The sequence below is a fragment of the Balearica regulorum genome, chromosome 5, assembly GCF_011004875.1.
Source record: "Balearica regulorum gibbericeps isolate bBalReg1 chromosome 5, bBalReg1.pri, whole genome shotgun sequence".
In the NCBI taxonomy this organism is placed as follows: Eukaryota; Metazoa; Chordata; class Aves; order Gruiformes; family Gruidae; genus Balearica; species Balearica regulorum.
In genome coordinates, this window is record NC_046188.1 from 13278900 (window position 1) to 13300437 (window position 21538).

General features: G+C 38.9%; 1 protein-coding gene and 1 long non-coding RNA gene across 2 annotated transcripts in view; one reads left to right on the top strand and one right to left on the bottom strand.

Moving 5' to 3' along the window:
* LOC142601987 (uncharacterized) overlaps positions 1 to 21538 on the top strand; it is a 415639-nt gene that overhangs the window by 372923 nt on the left and 21178 nt on the right. The window lies entirely within an intron of this gene.
* On the bottom strand, positions 321 to 12766 carry DLK1 (delta like non-canonical Notch ligand 1). The gene is made up of 5 exons (XM_075753543.1): positions 12458 to 12766; positions 11482 to 11545; positions 10900 to 11030; positions 6027 to 6168; positions 321 to 1438 (listed from the first exon to the last, which is right to left on the bottom strand). Exons 1-5 carry the CDS (start codon positions 12525 to 12527, stop codon positions 700 to 702), a joined length of 1146 nt encoding a protein of 381 aa, XP_075609658.1. The 5' UTR covers positions 12528 to 12766; the 3' UTR covers positions 321 to 699.

Sequence of the window (21538 nt, forward strand, 5' to 3'; positions counted from 1 at the left end):
CTTTTTTTTAATATTTTGGTAGGTAAATAGAACAATTTATGGAAGCAGCATCACAAGCAACTGAGACTTTTAACCTGAAATTAGTATCACAAAGACCCAGATTCTATAGAAGGAGTAATGTATCTCATATGTGTGTAAAAAATAGCAAAACTGACTGGATAGGTGAGACATCAGTGTGAATGTCCTCCTGTCGATCACAATCTCTAAAGTCCTTACAACAGATCTCTAAAGTCCTTACAACAGATAGCAGAAGAATTAGACAGGGACACTTGTTGCAGACTTTGCTGTAGCATAAAAATTACAAATGAATCAATAAACCGTATAGCCCTTAATTGCTGTTTATTAAAAAAAAAAAAAGCATCACTGAGTAATTTACAGGTACCATATTTGCCAAATAAACTATGCACAGGACAAGAAAGCTGCAATACAGTTCCAGTGGTAAATTACCTTTTATTTTAAAAAAATAGCTGCCTTGAAAAGAAATAAAATTAACATTCCCTGCTCTTTATTTTTTTTTTTAAACTTTTATTTTGGGGAATGAAAAAATCCTTAGCAATACAAATACATTATATTTCTTCATTATCACTTAGCACAAGCTACAGCAAATGTACCCACAAATATTGAGGCCAATCACAGGCAGTCAATCTATTTTACATATTGCTATGACAAGTTGCAAGTTGCTGCTTGGCTTTCAAGGGCCTAGATGGCAGTGTAGTTCTTAGTGTAATTAGTCAATTTGATCTTCTCTGGGAAGATGATATTAACTGAGAGGTTTTCCCCATTGTTAGATTTCAGAAAAAAGTTCTTTTTCTTGCGTAGGAGATGACTATATTTGGCGTTAGCAAGCCACATTTCACATTTTGAAAAAAATACAATCCCAGTTGTACCCAAGACGACAAGACATGTAAGCAAGCCCAGTACAACAAAACATATCACCTGGCTTCTACTGAGCAAGGGATCTGCATTTTGGATTGTTTCTTTCATTGTTATTTTCAGGATTTCTTGATGATGCACTGATCTGTGATGAGCTTTTGGGGGTGGCTTGTAATTCTGCATATGCTTTGTCTCCATATTCACTCCAGAGAGGCTTGTGTTTTTGCTGGGATGCTTGCAGGTTGAACCAACAAATTCTGGTTTACAGATGCATTCGAATCCTCCTTGGGGATGTTCACTGCATGTCCCTCCATTCTCGCATGGGTCACTTGCACAGAATATGACACGGCTGCTGCAGAGCTTTCCCGTATAGCCATGGGGACAAAAACAGCTGAAGTCCACACCAATATCTGTACATGTTCCTCCATTTGCACAGGGGTTGGATTCACAGTCGTCTCTATCTATTTCGCAGAAGTTGCCAGCAAAACCAGAAGGGCAGACACAGGAAGCGTGTGGTGCAAAACCATTGTCATCAATGCATGTTCCTCCATTCTGACAGGGAGAGCTAGAACAGATAACAAACACATAGGCAGAACTGAATTAAAGCCGCATGAAAGAAGCTATTAGGAAACACTTTATATAATAAAAGGAGTAGGTTTTCTTTACAAGAGACAATTCCGAATGCAAATCCACTGAAGTCAATGAAGTTGAATCAAAAACGAATTTGTTCACCAGCTTTGTCAATACAGATTATAATATCTTCTGCTGACCGTTCGGGCAGGATTAGTACACCAGTATATAAATTCAACTTGAAGAGCTGTGAAAGGATTTTAAATTATTTCAAACACTTATTCAAATAAAGCTTCCCAGTGTTCTCATATGCTTAGAGCTATTTAGCTGAGCAACAATTCAGACAAGACTGAACAAAGACACTAGCAGCATGGCTTTTTTTTCCACCTGATTATTCATAAGATAATCTATGTATTGTATTGGCAAAACAAAACACTCTGCCATAGCATCAAGATGTAAAGCTGATTGGGTTTATTCTCCTCTCCAGTGTTCCATAACATACAAAAAATTTAGAGGCGAACACTTTCCTGCAAACTGCTGTTCAGACAAAAAATTTGATAACCTTAAATATAATAAAAAATATAAATGGGATAGTTTCAGCCTTGGCAAAGGCAGCTGTAATACGAGGATAGGATCATAGAAAAACAAGTATTTCTGCCAACCTTTTAAGAACTTAATAATTAATAGACTGGTACTATATTTTAAATGATGCGAATTCACTGAGACACCTTTTTCTACCTGACATCTTTTTCTACCTTTGCCATGTAACTGTGCCTTACTGAGTGTAAGGCCAAAAGATAGGGCCACCCATTGACAGAAAGGCACAAATGTGCCAATTTGGTGGAGCTCTGCAATGTTGACTTGGCCCTTCAGTTGGCCATGTTGGGAGAAAAGGGGCCCTGAGTCACAGGTTTACAAATAAATCTCAAACCCCACTTTCATGGCAGTTCATCATAGATGAACAAAGCTTTTAAAACTTACCGTCTAAAAATGAATAACACTTGGTAAAGCTTACAACAAGCCTCTCTGACAACAGTTTTTCTAATACTTCTTGTAGTAATACTTCTTGATTCTAATACTTCTTTCTATTACAACTTCTGAAGACGTACAGTATAGTACCAGGACATAGTTGAAAAGTCCAAGCTGTTATTTAAGTGTTACATTTCCAGGGGTAAGTCCCACTGGTAATGAAGATCACAGCTTCATGAGTGTTGATATTTTACATATGCAGTGGTCAGTAGCAATTGGCCATTATGGATTTCCATGGTGTGACACAGAGATTTAAGATATCTTTTTATGTCTGAGTGACATGACTGTGAAAAAGATACAAGCTCCTGACTACAAATGGTCCTTCACCACTGATCAGGATAAGGTTGAGCTTCTCAAAAGCCCAGCCACTGCTCCGGGAGTAGCTATGACAAAGCCTACCCCAAGAACCTCTGGCTTTACTGGCAACTGAAACACTTGGTGGCCGCCCATCAGGAGAGCCTGAATGTCATGGTAGACGACTCATCTGCCTGTTTTTTGCTGCTTCCACATAAACTGTCCTCTTGTATTGTCCTTCACTGTAGATTTGGACAGAAAAAAGGCTACTGAAAGAACAAATTTGAAGTCTGGAAGCAGTATTAGGAAAGCCAAAGGTGTGTTTGTCTCTGGACTTTGACATAGCAGTTATTGGTGACGACTTGAGGTGATCACGCAAACAAGGAATTTTGCCACAATCACTAGCCACTGTGTCTGCTTTAAGCAAAGTACAGAAGCTGTAGTTATATAGTCCTTGAGAAAATGAGTGGTTATGGCCTGTCATGGGGAGTCTAGAACCCTCTCTTAGCTTTATAGGTCCCACGGAAAATCCGACAAACTGTTTTGGATATGTCAATGTGTAGAAGTTTGAACCCTCATGAGTGGTTTGAATTACAGTACTTTCCGAACCTTTCAGAAGTGTAAAAAATTCAAATAAACAACATTTAAGGGAAAATGTAGAATTTTGAAAATTTATCTTTATTTATTAATAACACTGAGTTGCATTTGCAATATGTTTAAATAAATAAGGTATTAATATAAATCTCCTTGAATAGATTCAGTTACTTTGCATTTTTGGCATTTAACGCATGTTCAGCAAGGTGTGGTACTACTTATGGAAACATGGATATACCTCTTCTTTGCTTTCCAAATACTCTGCTTTCATTTTAGAAAGTACCACTTGCTGCTCTGCTTCAGAGCAAAACTTCAAAACATCACACAGGTGTCACTAATGCAGATACATTTGCCTGATTTTGTAAGCAGACTACAATAATCACTTTGATTTGTAAATGGTCTTGGTTCCATCTATGAATATTAACTAAGGAGCCAGTGGCAATGCTTTATAATATCACCATTGTTAACATTACCACTGAGGTAGGGAGGAACTGAGAAGTGAGATGTGAATGAGATGACATTATATGATGATATCTCTTTCCAGGATGTGAGGTGCACTCTCTGGCGGATTGTGAAGTACGAGCAGACACGGAGTGCTTGTGCTGAGAACAGTTGTCCTTTTGAACTAAAAGCAGATTTGCAGAGCCTGCTACTCATTTTCCTGAAAAAGACACAGCTTCCTAGAGAAAAGGAATTGCTGTTTTAAGACTGTTGTTTTATTATTAAAAATTGGTCGTGATTTCCCGACTAGCTCACAAGCATTCATTCAGTTTGAGTACTGAATGTCTGAGGATTTTAATCATAGAATCAGAATCTTTAAGGTTGGAGAAGACCTCTAAGATCATCAAGTCCAACTGTCAACCCAATACCACCATGTGTACTAAACCATGTCCTGAAATGCCATGTCTACACGTTTTTTGAACATCTCCAGGGATGGTGACTCCACCACCTCTCTGGGCAGCCTGTTCCAAAGCCTGACCACTCTTTCGATGAAGAAATTAATAAACTACAATAAATAATATTAATAAATAAAAATAAATAATAATAAAACTACTAATAAATAAACTACATGGAACTTATCTGTGTTAATTCATTGATACTGCACCTCACCTGTTCTTTGGGATAGTTAATATACGTCTATGTTGAATTATTGAAGTATTTGCTCTACAGATGAAAAGTGGAGAAAGCAAGCTGTTCATATCCCCTATGTTAGGCAAGTAGCTTGGATGTCATTCAAGGCACTTGCGAGGAAGTTAAATTTCCTCATTGTCAATGAAGAGAAATACGCAAATCAGAGCAGTTATCTGAGATGCCAAAAGTAAACCCAGACAGAACTGTGTGACTATCCCCCAATTAAAAGCAATGGCAAGAAAATTCCACGGACATAAAGTTGTAAGAATGGCAATTCTTGCCAAATAGAGTGAGAAGTGTTAATGTTCCTTAAATGAGAGTGTACAAGTCTTCAGGAAGATGTAGTCATAAGGTAGATCTGAATATTACTAATTATATATTGCTGAGCAAAAAGAGAACCAGAGGGTACTAATATGGAGCCAGAGAGAAAGAAGGCAATATCAAAAAACCCCTTGATTTTAAGGTGATAGTTTTACCAAGCTTGTATCCACCAGAAAGGCATTCTGTATGCTTATGGGATCAGATCCTTGATGAGCTAGAGGACAGCAGATGCTTCTAGATTTCAATAAAAACACCAACCCCCCCCCCTTTTTTTTAAAAAAAAAAAAAAAAAAGCTTTGAAAGGTCATCTTTTTTTTTCAAGCAGTTATACTGGTGTTACTGCTGAAAGTTTTTCACTCTGTGCCCATTGCCTCTTGCCCTTTCACTGGTCCCCTCTAGGAAAAGTTTGGTTCTGTCTCCTTTGCTTCTCCCCATCAGGTATTTATACACATGGATAAGTTCCCCCTCAGAGCCTGCTCTTCTATAGGCTAAATAATCCAGGTGTCTCTGCCTCTCCTTATAGGAGAGATGTTCCTTAATCATCTTCATGGCCTTTTGATGGACTCACTCCAGTATGTCCACGGCCTTCTTGTACTAAGGAGCCAAGAACTGGGCCCAGCACTCCAGATGTGTCTCACCAGGACTGAGCAGAGAGGAAGGATCACCTCTTTCAATCTGCTGGCAATGCTGTTCCTAATGTCCCACTTAGACAATGGAGAGCAATGGCCTCCCACATCCTATTCTGGTGAAAGTGAGATTATCTCCTTCAGTAAACTATGGACATAAAATGGTATGTCAGTTAAGAAAAATGACAGGCTGGTGGACCAGATGTTTTTGTGCAGACAGCTGGTGCATTGGCTGCTGTTCTTATTACTGTATATGGTTTGTATATACAATTATCTCTCACTACAGGTGAGAACACAGGACCGGAGGTTACTTCAAGTTTGTTTACTAAAATCAGGGGAAGGCATAAATTCACCATAATAAAATGTGGAAATTATCACTTTTACTACTCAAATTATGCACACAAACTCATGCTGACAATCTGTAAATCATTACAATATGAACAGATTAGACTTGTAAAGTTTGATAAAAATATCAGCAACTAGCAGAAGCATTATATATTTTAGCACAGAGATACTTCCACTTAGCAAAGAATTCTGAGAAACAGTAGGAGTGTGTAGTTTAAATTCATATCAGAAATCAATATTTACCCATTAATAATGCAGGGTCCTTTTTTGAGATGGCAATTTTTTCCTGTAAATCCCTGGGCACACAGACAAATATATCCTCCATCACCAGTCTCTATGCATGTTGAGTTATTGGTGCACGGCTTTGCAGAACATGGGTGAATATCTGTTTAAAAAGACCAAACAACCCAACAACAACCAGGGCTCAATTAATCTAATGAGAAAGAGTCAGTAAATAGTATGTAATATTTCAAATAAAATATAACTTTAATAGTCCTTCATCCTGCATTTTATAAATTCTGATTTATTCCTCCCTCTCTTAAAATGGAGTTTAGATTTTTCAACTATTTCAAGCACTTTCAGCTTGTTTCTCTCTTCCTAGCTCCCACTTCTAAAATATATTTGAATTGTTCCAGTCTATAAATAAGTAATATTATCAATAAAATATTAGTAGGGGAGAAAGAACTACATAGTCTAGTCATCCTTTCACAACCTTGGCTTTTCCATGAGCAGAATTCTGACGAAGCAATCAGGAGCTGGGAATTCTCCCTGCTCCCTGCCTGAGACCCTATCATTATGTGCTTGTGAACAAACATTTCATAATAACAGAGATCAGCAAGTTACAAAAATCTCTTAAATTTCATCTTTTGGCTGGGCTGCATCCAACCCTTACATAACTGTACCAGAAGAAAGAGCTATATGACGTCTGGAGCCAAAGTCACACATCTCATTTTTTTTTACAATTTCCCTGCTGAGCCACTTCCCATTCAAATGATTACAGAATTTTTAAAATAATTAAAAATAAATAAACAAACAAGTGCATATTTTAGCCAACTAATAGAGCAGCTGCAGGGAAATGCTGACTGCAAGTTATCTGATGCCTCGCACACACATGTGCACACGTACACTTTCTAAGAAGATGAGGAGTTATTTAAGGGCATTTATATTTTACTTCTCACAACATAACATGAAAGTTAGATGATATCATGAGGTAATGCAAAATTTTAACGATAGCAAAACATTTCAACAGCCTTAGCTTTCAAAGACAATCTTCCCTGGATAAGAGGCTCTACCTTCTAATATATCACAGAATCACAGAATGGTAGGGGTTGGAAGGGAGCTCTGGAGACCATCTAGTCCAATGCCTCTGCTAAAGCAGGTTCACCCAGAGCAGGTTGCACAGAATTGCATCCAGGTGGGTTTTGGATATCTCCAGAGAAGGAGACTCCACAATCTCTCTGGGCAGCCTGTCCCAGTGCTCTGTCACCCTCAGAGTGAAGTAGTTTTTCCTCATGTTGAGATGGAACTTCCTGTTTTCCAGTTTGTGCCCGTTGACCCTTGTCCTGTCACTGGGCACCACTGAAGGAAGTCTGGCCCCTTCCTCTTGACACCCACCCTTTAGATATTTGTAAGCAATGATAAGATCCCCTCTCGGTCTTCTCTTAGCCTATTCTCATTGCAAGACAACCACTTTGCATGCACTTTGAGTGTAAGCTCCAATTTTCACAAGGATCAAAATAATCTTGAATGCTTTTTGGAGGACTGTTGTTTGCCACCTATTTTCACAGGCTTTAAAGGCAGCTAATAAGGGTTGAACTGATGCAGGAGCAAAGAAACTCTGAAATATTTATGGATAGGTGTGTATATATACATATACACATATGTTACTATCAGTAATTTGTGTCAAGGATTTAATTCTAAAACACAACTTAAAAGCTTGTAGGAACTTATTCTTTTAAAACATAAATACATAAATATCCCCAAATAGAACCATTTTCTCTATTTTGTCTAGTTTACCTCTGAAAAGGTCAACAACCAAGTGATTTACTTGCTTCAAGTGATAACCAAGTCTGAGATGAGAATTCAAAAACAGGACAGTACATTTACACATGTATTACGAATAGCCACAATCATATCACCAATAAATTCATTAATATTTGCGTAAAGCTAAGTTGTCAGGCTGCAGTACATGAAGCAATCACTGACTGTTCTTATGAGGAAGGCACACTCAGTAGTAGTCTCTGTCACAGCAGAATTTCTAAACGCTGTCTCATGCATGCCTAGCACGGGCAAAGGTTCCACCTGTACTTGCTTTGGGGACAGCTTACCAACATGTGCCCTTGGCGAAGCAGTCGAGTGACATGAAGCACAGCATACTCGGAGGTCATACCACATGTTGACTTTTTAGCCAAATTGAGGCCAAGATTCAAGCGGGAAGTCAGGGGCACACTAACATGACTGCAGGCACAGCCAGAGATGACAAGATGACAGAGATGACTGATCTGATTTAGCAAGGTGGATCATATGCTCTGACTGGGCTGTCATTTTTTCTTGGAAATAAATTGACTAAACTGGTTTTCCCTTTGTTATGTTCAGTGTTTGATGTGGTACCTGTTCCTGTACTGTGTAGCGTATGTCAGAGAGCCGCAGAGGGAAACCCTGTGCTGTGCAGCCTGGTTCCACGTGCTCCTATTACTGATTTCAAGGCTGTGTTTCCAGAGGACGAGAAGATGCCATGGCATTCAGTTAGGCAGGCTGGTGCACTTCATTGCAAAGTGGTTAACTGGCAGTGATAACACTAATACCAACTCATAGATTTCTTTCTTTAAGTGCCATGCCTGTCCACGTGACTGCAATAATGGCCATAAATGATACCACTGATCCTGGGCTACATGTTTACAGTGGATCAGGCCCAACCTATAATCTGCATGCCTATGAATTACTGGGAAGGTCATTCTTGACCTGAACTAAGGACCAGGCTGCTGATAGTAAAAACAACAGCTACACAGTCAGAGGCTTTAGAAAACCACTTGATAATCTAAAACTGCTCCAGAAAGGAACTTCCGTGATCCAAGCCAAGGAGACTAACTTCTAGAAAATAGAAAAAGAGATACCACCACCAGTCCAAATCATCTTTTTTTCCTCCCATGCTTAGCAAACAAATAAGCTGCTGAGACTATAACTATATTTTATGAACATTTCAAGTGTTTTGGTTCATTTGGTAGTGGCCAAATGAACTTCAGAAAATTTGTAGCAACCTTCCAGTACCAAGAAAAGGAGGATCTTTCTCTTGATCCCTTGTGTCAAAACAATGCATTTAGAGTAGGTAAATCCATTAAGATGAAAGACTTTCAACATAACATGTCCCTGCAGATGAAAAGATGGTTATTTCTTCTTGGCTGAATATTCTTGGCAGCTCTTCATGGGGATCTAGATTCAAATTGACAAAGAAGATTCCAAGATGACTCTGAGTGTTGAGAGAAATAATAGTTTCTGAGCTTAAGAAAGGGATACCTTTTTTGTATTATAGAACTATCTTAATCAATATGTATTCAAATAATATTTTACCATAAAGATATGGGTACAGTTTCGCAAGCATTGTTTTGCATCCTAAGTACTAGTTGCAAGAGGGAAAGGTTGCAAGGCTCAGAATTGCAAATACATTTAAGTCCTTAAAAATTCAGCTGGGCACTTCACATGGCTTTTAAAAGTATGCCCAGCTTAAAAAATTTAATATTATCTTACAGGAATCTTTAGGTGTAAAGATGGTACCATTAAAAATCTGGTCCTTTGGAGTCACTGGCAAGCAATAGAACTGAACCTCCTAATGTGGCAGTGGGGGTCATTCTGTCTAGTTTTAGAAATCTATGATCGTAGATCACAGACAGCAGAGGGACTCATTCCTCCTCGTTAATTGTAACGAGAATCTAGGTCAATGTTTCAGGTACAAACATATCTGTGAGAGGTGTCCAGAACAACATCTCTGAGAGCTTATAGTCACATCTGCACCATTGCTATGACAGCTCCTGCAAACATACCAGGACTCGCTATAAACTAAGAAGTCTGTCTATGCTCATGTGCGCATGTGCGCATACGGTGAGTATGGACTGCAAAGCTTGATGAGAAGCTAAATGAGAGCTTGAGTACCTTGCACCAAGCTCCATGCCACTGCAAGGGTGTGAACTACCTGAAATCTTCTGAGTCTTTTAGTCATCTTGAAAATTTTATCCAGTTCAAACTGTGTCATCATTAATTACTGTTTTGGATATGCATGGGCAGAACACAAGGCATGCTCTATAAATAATAAGCTGTATAACAAAAAAAAGCCTGAAAGAATAAGGCCCTGGACACCTGTCCTTTTCCAACTGCAGCTACACGGGCTGAAGAGGCTCATGCTCCTGGATGCTCGCGCGGTTTCAGCCCCCTCAGATCTCTTTGGCTGAACATTTGCCTGTGTCAGCCAAAATAAACCAGCTCAGCAAAGGCCAGTTCTTGAGTTTGCTTATGCTAAGCTGGCTCGTTCTGACTGGCAAGGGGTGAGAGAGTGCACACAAGGGCTGTGCTTTTCCCTCAGATCTGAGAGGGAAGTGGCAGTCTGCTCAGGCAGACCTTTTTCTCAGTTGCAGTAATGCTAGTCCACTGAATCATCGCTGGGTTAAGTAAAGGAAGAAAAAAGCACAATGTTTTCCTTTTCAAGAAGTATTATGTATTATGCTCACATCTTTCTGAACAGAAAGTGGCATATAGATAATGTGTCATGCAAATATTTCAGATTATTAATATATACAAAACAACTTGTATTTTTATAGAAAAGGCTTATACGACAACAAGGGAGCAGTTATTTGTTGGCCTTGTCCACAATGATCAATGTTTAAAATAGAGTGATGAATTTATTCTTTGCTCGCATGTATGCCCAGTTACAAAAGATACTGTATGCTTTTGCCTAAATTATTATAAAAGTTCCAGGTTTCTGTGCTGCTACCCAGAATCCCTTTATTATCTGGCACTAACATTCAATCCTTTAAAATTAGTTATCCAGAAGGACTTTTGCATGTCTCCAGCACCAGGTGGGGCTGTTTCACCTCACTTGCTCACAGATAGGAAAGGATGTGCAAACCTATGTCACAGAGGCTGCCAACCCAGCCCTCCTCACAGATGCACTGCCAGGGCTTGGCACAGCTGCCGTGCAAACACCCAGGGAAAGGAACACACTGATTACAAAGAGCACCCTGCCAACCAGGTTGACACCTGAAAGAGATAAAAGACAAGATAGAGGCATAGTTTGTTTTTAATAAACATAATTACATGGATGTTCCCCTTTTCGAGGCACAATAAATAAAGTTTTAGATAAAAAATTGGACTATGCAGCACATTTGAACAAAAAGATACCATCGATGCTTCTGGGATACTAGAAGCAGTTTATGTGAAGAAAACCATTTCAATGAGAAAAAAAAAAAATTAAAAAAGCTAATCAATGTAAAGACTTTTCTGACTGGAAAAAAGTAAGCTAAAAAGGCACATAGATGTCTATGCTCTATGATTCCAGTTACTGTGTCCTAACAGAGTGCTTTTTCATTACAGTTCCATATTTTCAGAGGGCAAATCATTTCGGCTTCTGCCTATTTCACCAGGACTATGAATTATTGAAGCTGTCCGTTCCTGTGCTAATAGCCCTGCTAATAGCCCCAGATCTTTTTACCTGCATTCACTGGGAAATTCACAAAATCCATTCTCTGGGTGGCAGCCAGTTTTACAGTTCACGCCTGAAAGAAGAGATTTATAATATCAAACCAGAAAAATCAGCACTCAGGGAAAAAAAAAATAATTCATATGTCCTATACCCATTACTGTTGTTTTAAAAGAAAACCAGACTGCATAATGTTCTGATTTTTTTTTTTTTTTAATTCAAACACATGGTTTTGCAACATAAAATTTTAGATTAACTTTATCTGGAGCATGTTACAGAGTGTTCCTACAGGATAAGTGAAATGGCACAAAAGAATTAACCGCAAAAGAATACAAATTCACTTTAGCATACGCAAAGTGTATGTAGTATCACTATACACTACTTTAAAAGGGTAATTTCAGAAGAGATCCATCTATGTCATTTCACAACATGCCACTCCATCTGTAATGTTTTAGAACTCCTTGAAACACAGCAGTACCTTTAGTCAGAAAAAAAATTCAATTTAAAACAACTTACAGTATAAGTGTTGAATTCATTTCAACTCTACGTCGGATGAAAAAAAAAGTCACCATTTTCATTAAATCATGCATGAATAACGTAAGTTAAGGAGAAGAGGTCTCAGACACATTTTTTTGGTTTGTTTCAAGTATTTGCATCAAGCGCACTAAGCAGTGCTCCTCTGAAATATCACCGGTAGCCCCTGACACCCCACGCAAACGGCACGAGAAATGCACTCAGTCGGATGCAAAGGAGAAGCTTCCTAAACATCACCAGCACCTTCGGCCGGAGCGGGCGCGGGGGAAGGCTCTGCCCTCGGGGGGCTGCAGGAGGGCTCCCGCCGCCGCTTTCCTCCCGGCCCCGGCAAACTCCGAAAACTTTCCCAACTCACCTCCCCTCACTGCGCCGCTCCCCGCGGCAAACGCCGGGGTGTGCGCTGCTCGCCACCCTCCCGCCGCCCTCCTCCGGCGCTCCCCGCTGCCGGCGTTACCTGGGGCTGCGGGGAGGACGAGGGGCAGCAGGCAGCAGCAGCCGATGAGCCCGGCGGCGCGCAGCCCCATGGCCGGGGCCGCTCCGCGCCTCTCCGCGCCGCCCCGCGGGGAGCTCGGCGGAGGACGCACAGCTTCCTCGCCGGGAGGCGGCGGCCGGGAAGGCGGCGGCACCCCCCCGCCCGCAGCCCGCAGCTCCGCCGGGCTCCGGCGCGACGGGGCGGGAGTAGGGAGAGAGGAGGGACGGGAGAGAGGGGAGGGCTGCCCGCCTCCTGCCGGCCCTCCTGCCCTCCACTCGCAGGCAGGGGATTTGCCCGCGGGGCGAGGCAGCCCCTGCCTAATTCTGCCGCTCCGAGTCCGCTCGCCTGCGCGGGGGCGGAGAGAGGAGCCTGGCACCTTGCGCACCCCGGCTTGCGCGGTCGCGGGTAAGGGGAGGAAATCTGGAAGCCCGCGGGAGAAGGGAGGTCTAGTGGGGATGTTAAGCACGCCTCTTATCTCCTTAAAACTTACTCCGGCTGTCCGCAAAGAGCTAATTTGGGTCTTGTCTTCAGAAATCTGAAGATTTCTCTCCTTAGTCATTCACATCAGAGCTACAACTTTTTTCAGGATAAAACCCAGCAAAAGCAAGGAAGGTAAAACATTTTATGTTTCTGAGGCTAAAGAGTTAAAAAAAAACCCAACAAAACAAAACAAACTACCTGAAACTGTACCTTTAGTAGTTTTTTATACACTGAATAGATCAAGAAGAAACATTACTTCCACCAAAAGGCAATTTAAATATTGTGTTTTACTATGTGACTGTTCCTCTTTTCTATCTTTTTATTCTTCCTTTGAGCTCTCCCTTATGGAGATAGACTGGCTATTTCTTATTCTTTGCATTCTTTCTTGTTCTTTGTTTTCTTCTTGTAAGGAAGTTGTGTCTGAGTTTTAGGATTCCTGAGGGATCTGTTTTCTTCTGCTTGCTGATGTAGTGCTTTCTTCCACCAGACTTCATTTACTAATTTGTCTGCATTTACGTGAAGCGACTAGAGATCCCTATAATATGGTAAGAACACTATACGATCATCTGCTTTTTCTCTAGAATTACAATGGGCTAATTCAAGATTACCTGCCTGAAAATATACACACTGGAAAGCACACATTAGCTTCAGATAGCCCATTTACTGCTACTTGAAGACAATGATGTCACTTAGGTTGAAAAAGTTTGCTGCTACTAATGCTGACTTAGTTTTAACCGAGAATAGGGGAAGTGAAGGACAGAAAAAAAGAATAGCAGAGAATGAGAGGCTGTTTAAAAGACAACGCTTCGGACTCAGGTGTGAGAGGCAGACATTGCTTCTTCAAAGCCCTCCAAAAGTTTTGGTATCTGAGATAAGCCGTACCTATCTGACTGTACAGACACAGATTGCCTTCACACTTTTTCTGCTTGTCTTGCTTTCCTTTTACTGCTGAAACATTAGTTACTGTTTAGAAAAGGTTACTTTGCTCACAGCTCTCGCTGTAGCTCACCAAACCAAGCCTTGCCTGGCGTATTGTGAATGACACTCTAGAGAAGTGAAGATGTGGAGTGGTAATGATGACCGCTTAATCCTTTCCTCTGCTCTTCTGTCAACCTGTGCTTTTCTAGGATAAATATCTGCAGCTCTTGGTTAGTCTGTTCACTTTGCTTTTATTCTGAATTTCTTAGTTATTTGTTTACACTCAGGTTGTCGTAGGTCTAGAGTTGTTTATTCCTCCTGTAGGTCATAAGTTCTCTGCTTGGTGATGTAGAAGCCCTTTTATGTTAGACCTTTGTTTGCATTTTTTGACCAGAAGATAACCTGAGTAGTTAAAAATCCTACAAATGTTCTATGATTTCAGATATTCTTACAGTAGCTTGACCAACTGGTCAAAGGAAGGCTTTCATCTTTCTGCCTTCTAACCTAGACAGCTGGCAGAAATTTCTCCTTGTATTCTTTTCCTTCAGACTTTAGGAGCAGAGAGTTTGTAGAATTCATAGGTTTTACCCGTACACTCATCACTGTCAAATTATCTGATCTAATTTGCATTGTAAATATATATTCTCTGACATACGATGACATGTTTATTCTATTTTCCAAGTTAACTACTGAACATCAGCTGTATTGTCCAAAACTGATATTTAATGAAAAAAATCATTAGGAAAATCTTGTTCTCAAAATCCTATATATAGTAAGTTATAATCAACATTGCAAACTTCAATTTTTATACTTTTTCTTGCTTGTTTTTCAGGCTTTTCAAAATTTTTTGCATAGATACACTGTCAGGCAAAAATAATCTATTTTTTTTAGAGCAACTCTACTTTTTACTCAGAGGTGCCTCTTGGATTGCTGAAATTAGGACAAATCTCCATTTTCCCATCTTTTCTACTTACTTCAAGAGTCATCTAAACAAAATCTGCTAATTTTATTTCTGAGACATCAAACTCCTTTTTGTTAGAGTGGAGTCTATCCAACATAACCAGAATCTGTTGGAACAAAATCTGCCCAGATACTAATCCAAAAATAATTTCAAAACAGAAATCCCAACGTTCTGTAAATCCAGACTAATTCTCTCCCCTTCTTCAACCTGAGCAAACCAAACTGCAAATCATTGTACTTAGCTTGTTTGCTGCCAAAACCACTCTGATCCAAATCTCCATAATCTTCACAATAGTCCTTGAAAGTTACAGTAACTGTGTTCTGGCAGATCTTTGTGATGCCTACTTAACACACCCACCCACCCACCCTTTTTTTTGTTTGTTTGTTTGTTTGGTGGTTGTTTTTTTTTTGAGATCTTTGCATTAGAAATTGGAAAGTAAAGAACCTCATGCAATCATTGTCTGTGTATGGAGATCATTCAAAGTGTTAATGACTGTAGTCACTGCTTCATCCAAAAATACTTGAGCAGTAAGTACAGATTGAGGAGTGCTGGTCTAGTGAGCTCCCAACTGTCTGTCATTCTTGAGACCTTGGGAGATTTACTCTGGAACTTGTTACAGCAGTTAGGAGCATCAGGTCATCCAAGACACTGACTGCAACCACTGAATCCGGCGAAAAGTCTTCTTGGATCCTTTTCCAGAAATGGAGATATTGTTATTTCATGTTTTCCAAGAAAACAGCACATGAAAATTCTGCATTCTTTGACAGGAATAATGAACATGTTCAGGGACTGAGCTACTGGAAAAAGCAGAATGAGATTGAGAACTTAAGCTTGATAAGAACTTCCTTTTGTACATTGAATGTAGAAACAGAATGCTTCAACCTTCTGGAGAGCGAGCAGCATGCAAGCAACTTTGCAAAGTCTGAAAATCCAGAAGCAGCAAGGAATCCTTGAAGTTCTATCCTGGCTAGGAGTAGTCCTACTCCCAAGTGCCTGTTTACCTACTAATATAACACCTTTTGAGTGGAGAGAAGTTCAATCAAATTTTTACTTCATTATTACAAGAATCTGGAGATGGAGAATAGGTATCAGTGACAAGAAACATAAAGCAAGTCATCAATGTAACAGCTCCTAAAAGTCCCTCCAAACTCTTGGTAGCTAAAATCTGAGGGTAACTGTAGAGTCATATTGAGACCCCACATGAGAGGGAGAGATAGCTGATTAATTTAGGTAATCCTTATGCAGATCACAGAAGAAAAAAAAAATCAATTAGAGAGGAGTGCCATATCCCTGGCCAAGCAGCAATACTTTGTGAATGAGAGTATCAGAAACTCTAACATTACCAGTGCAGAGGCTTTCCTTTATCCCTTGAAGGGATCTCATCAGCCATGGATATACACAGGCACAAAGTTTTAGGATATGATAGCTGGTTTTATGAGTTTCTACTCCATACTGTACTCTGTGAGTAGCATTGTTCATTAGAAAAACACTCATCAGACATCATTAATGCAGCTGGAGCCTGAAGGAACAATTTTGCATTCTTTGTGTTAGGCTGTCCCATCCTCATGTGTGGTTGAGATGGACTGAGCCAGCCTACGAGCTTGTTGGGGCTGAGCAGAGCATCCTCTCTCTCCTTTTCTCCTAAGCATCTTGCCATGTCCCAGCTGCACAGGTGCACCGATGCCAGCTTTACTTCCATTACCTCTGGCTCTTCAGTGAGCTGATGCAGTACACTGTGCTGGCAGATGACTGACAGGAAAAACATGGAATTATTTCTGCTGTCATCACACCCACTTCAAGAACATGTTTCTGCCCTTACAAAAGGCAACAGGTGAATGTCCATACACTTTGGTGCGGAGAGAGGCATCTTGTCCAGCACCTTTTGTATCAGGTCACATAAACCAGAAAGTTTTTCTGAACTGAACAGATTTCACTACACACAGAAATAGCAGCTATCAACAGTTAGCTAGAGATTGCCAAAATATTTTTTTTATCACGGTAATTTTTTCCTGTTAGAACAGTAACCAGAGTGTGTAGAGCTAAAAAATACAGCAATAATTTACGGGAGTTAAAGCCAAACCCATTCGCTTGCCTCATAACCTCCCTCTCTAACTATTGACAAAGCACTAGCTGAGTGCCATCTATCACCCAATTACTATAGCACAGAGAATTCTGCCAGCTGTTTTAGAAAATATGTTACACGAAATCTTGGTTGCTCTGAAGATTGAGGCAAAACTTTCATCACTAGGGCAGCTTTCCACTGACTGTTACAATCTTGATCAAAAAACGAATGCAATTTTCCTCTTTGTCAATGTTAGGAAAGTCAGAGATTTTGCCATCCCTGAGATCATAGTGTAGCACTTCTTTGATATTGTAAAGGAAAAGCCCTAAATGTAGAAATCTGAAATATTCAGTAAGCTTCTACATTCAAAGTTATTCCACTGATAGATGCATGCACCTAACAATTAAAATACAGCATTGAGAAACTACCACATAAAAAGCAAATCAAGACAACAACAAAGCCTTATTTTTCTAGTAGATTTTTTTCCTCATCTTGCTATTCACAGCACAAAAGATGAGAAACTTGGGGACATATATGTAGCATAGACATAAAGTAAAATAAAATATATTCAGGAAATGTGATTCTGTCACTAATGCAAACAAAAATGAGATCTTATCTGAAGATGTTACAAAAAGAATACATATGTATTTAAAGAAATCTAAGCAAAGACATTTTTCAAAGAGCTGGGAGGGTATCACCGTTATTTTGTATAGTATTGGGCTGTCTGTACTTGAAGTATAGAATAATGTAGACAGGTTGAAAGACAGTGTGAGAATCATGGAAGGACTTTTTTATTCTAAAGAGAGAGAAATGCTAAAAGACATATCCATCACAATGTGTGAAAACTGAAAAGACAGAAGTGCAAAAAATTTGTAGTAGGCATAAGTAATGGCCAGAACTTTAGTTGGAATAAGGATTAATTTAGCTTGGATATATAGACATTTTCTTTAATGCTGAGGATGATCAGACTGTAACAGTTTGCCAGCAGAGTAGAGGCAAAACAGATGTCTTTAAGGAAAGGTTAAGTACACTTACGGGAAGACTAATATAAAACCAACATTACTTGAAGCAGGTGTTTGGATTAGATTATCCAAGATATTCCTTTCAAAGCCATCATTTATGGTCCTGCAATATCTTTCGGTGAGGAAATCGTTCCTTTGCAAACTGATATTAAAAAAGCCTGAATCCTAGGAATTTTTAAAAGGTGTTTGACAGTCTGACAGATGTCAATAGTAGCCAGGAAGTTTGTATCACAGTATGTCCAACTATCCAACACACTTTACTCACTTGGAGATGAAGATAATGTTCAGTTTATAATTCACACCACATTATTATGTTTTATTTTCCTGCAGCGTGAAAGATTTGGTGTGGTGAATATGCACCTAGATTCTTAATAGTCAGTCAGTAAACAGAACATTTTTGTTACCATGTTAGTGATATTACATTTTAAAGTATATTTTTAAGTCCTTTCCTGAGGCTAGTAAAGTAATTTTACTTCCTGTATAAAACATAACTAGATCTGAGACTTCGCTCCAAGGCAGGGGCTGCCTGTGTGTATACAGGAGAGAAAGCAAAAGAGAGAGAAACAGTCTCACTATTAAGGCACTATGTTTTTATCATTTTCTGAATGGACAGAATAAATTATTCTGTCTTCTGGCTGAAAGGTATGTTTATAAAGAAAAATGGACGTTTGCTGTGAGACAGATATATCGAAATGAACAGCTTAGTTTTAATCACATGGAGTTTGAAATGATAGTGAATCATTAAAAATTAAATGTATGAGAGGGAAAATTCAACATGGAATCACTGTTCAAGTTTTTTTGAGAATTGTCCACATATGGATAATCCATAAAGAGAAAGCATTGCCATATATTTCTAAGTGTGTTTAGAATCTACTTATATATGATCTTTATAATATATATATATCTGTAAGATATCTATATATGGATAGTGAACAGGAAAACAAACATACAGGGGAAGTATAAATTAAAAAAAAATAAATGCATGAAGAAATCTTTTTTATAAGTATAATTTATTAGTACAAAAAAGAGATACTCTGACAACTTTCAAAACTTTACACTCTGAGACCTCTAGCATCATCTGATATTAACAGTTTCAACCTGAATGCTTAGAGGGGCCCGCTGTTTTCAAAGCTTTGAACTGGCCATGATGGAGGTTTTAGGTGCTTGCGATAGCCAAGGGAGAAGTTGATGTCTGGCAAAAAACAAATGAAAAACAACCCGCATGCTTTTCTAGAGTCATTACTGCTGTCAGAACTCTAGCTGCTATTCAGTCTTTGTTTTTGTCTTAATCTCAGCTGGATTTTTTTCCTAACTACAGAAGCAAGCTGTTATTTTCACTCTTAATGCTTTCTCTGGTTTGGTGCCATTTGAAAGGAAAGATGCTGTGGTTACTTCCGTTGTATACAACTCCTAACAGTTCCGTCGTCGTTACTGATACGCACCCACATATGGGTATTTATTGTCTGCTGTTTCCCGTTGCATGCAATATTTCCGGTGTTTTTGTTTGTCTTCTGACAAAGAAACCAGAACTTTCCTCTACTCACTTGGTGTTTTATGTTTGGGTTTTGTTCTGTTTGTGTGGGTTTTTTTCAATATATATGTTTATTTGCTCAAATTCCTGTTTTTTTATATACCTCTAGTAATACTAGAAATCAGGTTAGCTTAACTATGTCATAGTCCCAATTCAGTTTCTTTTTTGTTTCCCTCCTCCTGCATTACAAACATCTCTATGCCGTACAATTCTTTCCTTTTTCATACTGTTTCTAATTAGTTTCTCTGCTGCTATTTTTTTAATGTAACATCTTACCATTATGGGTTTCATTGCTCTTTTTAATGATAATGTTCAACTATAAAATGAAACCCAAACTAAGTTCTATTTGCCTTATTATGTTTACCTGCCATTTTGTCTAGGTCTATTTAATCTTTATTTTGTTACAGGATATTATATAAACATCAGTCAAAAATGATTAGTTTTGATGAAATTTCTGCTGTTCTCTATCAATGAATTTTTGCCTCCTGGGTAAGGGCCACATGAAGAAACTGCCTCAAGAGTATTGTTCCAGTTGTAAATGTAAGGATAATATTTTATAACCATTGGTGCCATAAAAATAATTATTTGAGAAATAAAAAGAACCCAAACCAGAAGGAACATCTGATGGGAATAATAAAGCCAAGCAAGCCAGAAGCAGTCCTGTTTGCCATAGCCAGAAGCTCTTTTCCTCAGTCTAGCACTGAGGACAAGAAAAATAGAGATTGGCAAAATATCAACCCTTTATACACATGTAATATTGAAAAAGTCATTTTCATGAAGTTATATAACCTATTTTCTTTGGTTTAGTTTATGTCTTAGCTCTATGTTTCCCAGGAAATCTTTCTTCTTTTTAGCCTTATCTTGAAATGAAAGAATTTACCACTGAAGGACAAATGTTCAATAATGGTACCACAATAATATATTGAAAATTTTTAATGCTGGTAAATACTTGCAGTCAGGAAGCCTGAATTCTCGCATAACAAAAGGCACAACTTTTTTGCCTTGTAATTCCTCTGCCAGTCCTAAGATATTCTATAACTTTGGGAAGACAATTTTCAGTGAAAGATTTCCAATGAAACAAATTAACTACTTCAGTAAGCCAATCCAATATTTAATACATATTAATGTAAAATGCTCAGTGATAGGAATGGTTTTATAAAGCATGGTTTGAAACTAAAATTAGAAATTAATTAAGCAGGAATGTCATTATTGTTGTTGTCCCTGAAACACCTCCATTCCTTAGCGGTGAAGATTAAGTAGGTGGCTGAGGCAAGACTGAATTAGCCATGATTTGGTTTTCCCCTGAATCAGATCTAACTGATAAGATTTTTGCAAATCAAATAAAGAAAAATAAATAACTTGACATGCAAGAATTAGTTTTTTCACTCACTGCAGAATATGCTGAGATCCTGCTTTTGCACTAGTTTGTTTTTGGCTCTGTTCCACAGAGAGAAAAGCTGAGGCACAGAGAAGGAAAGTAACTAGTTCAAACTCACACAGCGCACTTGTGGCAAAGTCAGGTATGCATCCCTGTTTCTTCTTGCTGTATTGCCACCTTTGGAGTGAAGCACAGACTTGGAAAAAGGAAGAAAGACTTGGAAAAAGGAAGAAAGACATTAGAGAGGAAAAAAAGGGAAAGGAGCTATTCAGTACAGGTCATGTTAAAAACTGGAACTGAATACAGAGTTCCCTTGCCTTCTGGATTTCCAATCCCGATGGCTATTGGCAAGGGGAATATTGGTTCTTTGTGTCACAAGTGGGCACACTTTCAGTTTCCCAAACTAATATGAACTGTGGATCTTCTGCTGGAAGGTCCATGTGCTTATGTTCTTGAAATACTCATTCTTTTCTGTCTGCCTTTTATCATCTTTTTCACTGCTACCATGAATTATGCTAGCTATAAATTGTTCACACTTGCAGGTTTTTTATAGCTTGATTAATATTTCATCCATATATTGTTTGTGAATATTGAACGCATGGACAAATGTGGTATTTCTCTTCCAAGTGGAATAATGCTTAGGCATTTCATTCAAAAGATTTTCCCACTATTCCCTTCCCATCTTCAAAAAGAAATGTTTCATAAATCTTT

What these genes read in the sequence shown, in the direction of transcription:
- DLK1 (XM_075753543.1), bottom strand. Translation starts at nt 12,527, where the DNA reads ATGGGGCTGCGCGCCGCCGGGCTCATCGGCTGCTGCTGCCTGCTGCCC. An exon ending in GAATTTCCCAGTGAATGCAG is followed by an intron (nt 11,031 to 11,481) that starts GTAAAAAGATCT and finishes TATCTCTTTCAG; the next exon opens with GTGTCAACCTGGTTGGCAGG. An exon ending in TGGCAGCCTCTGTGACATAG is followed by an intron (nt 6,169 to 10,899) that starts GTTTGCACATCC and finishes CTTTTTAAACAG; the next exon opens with ATATTCACCCATGTTCTGCA.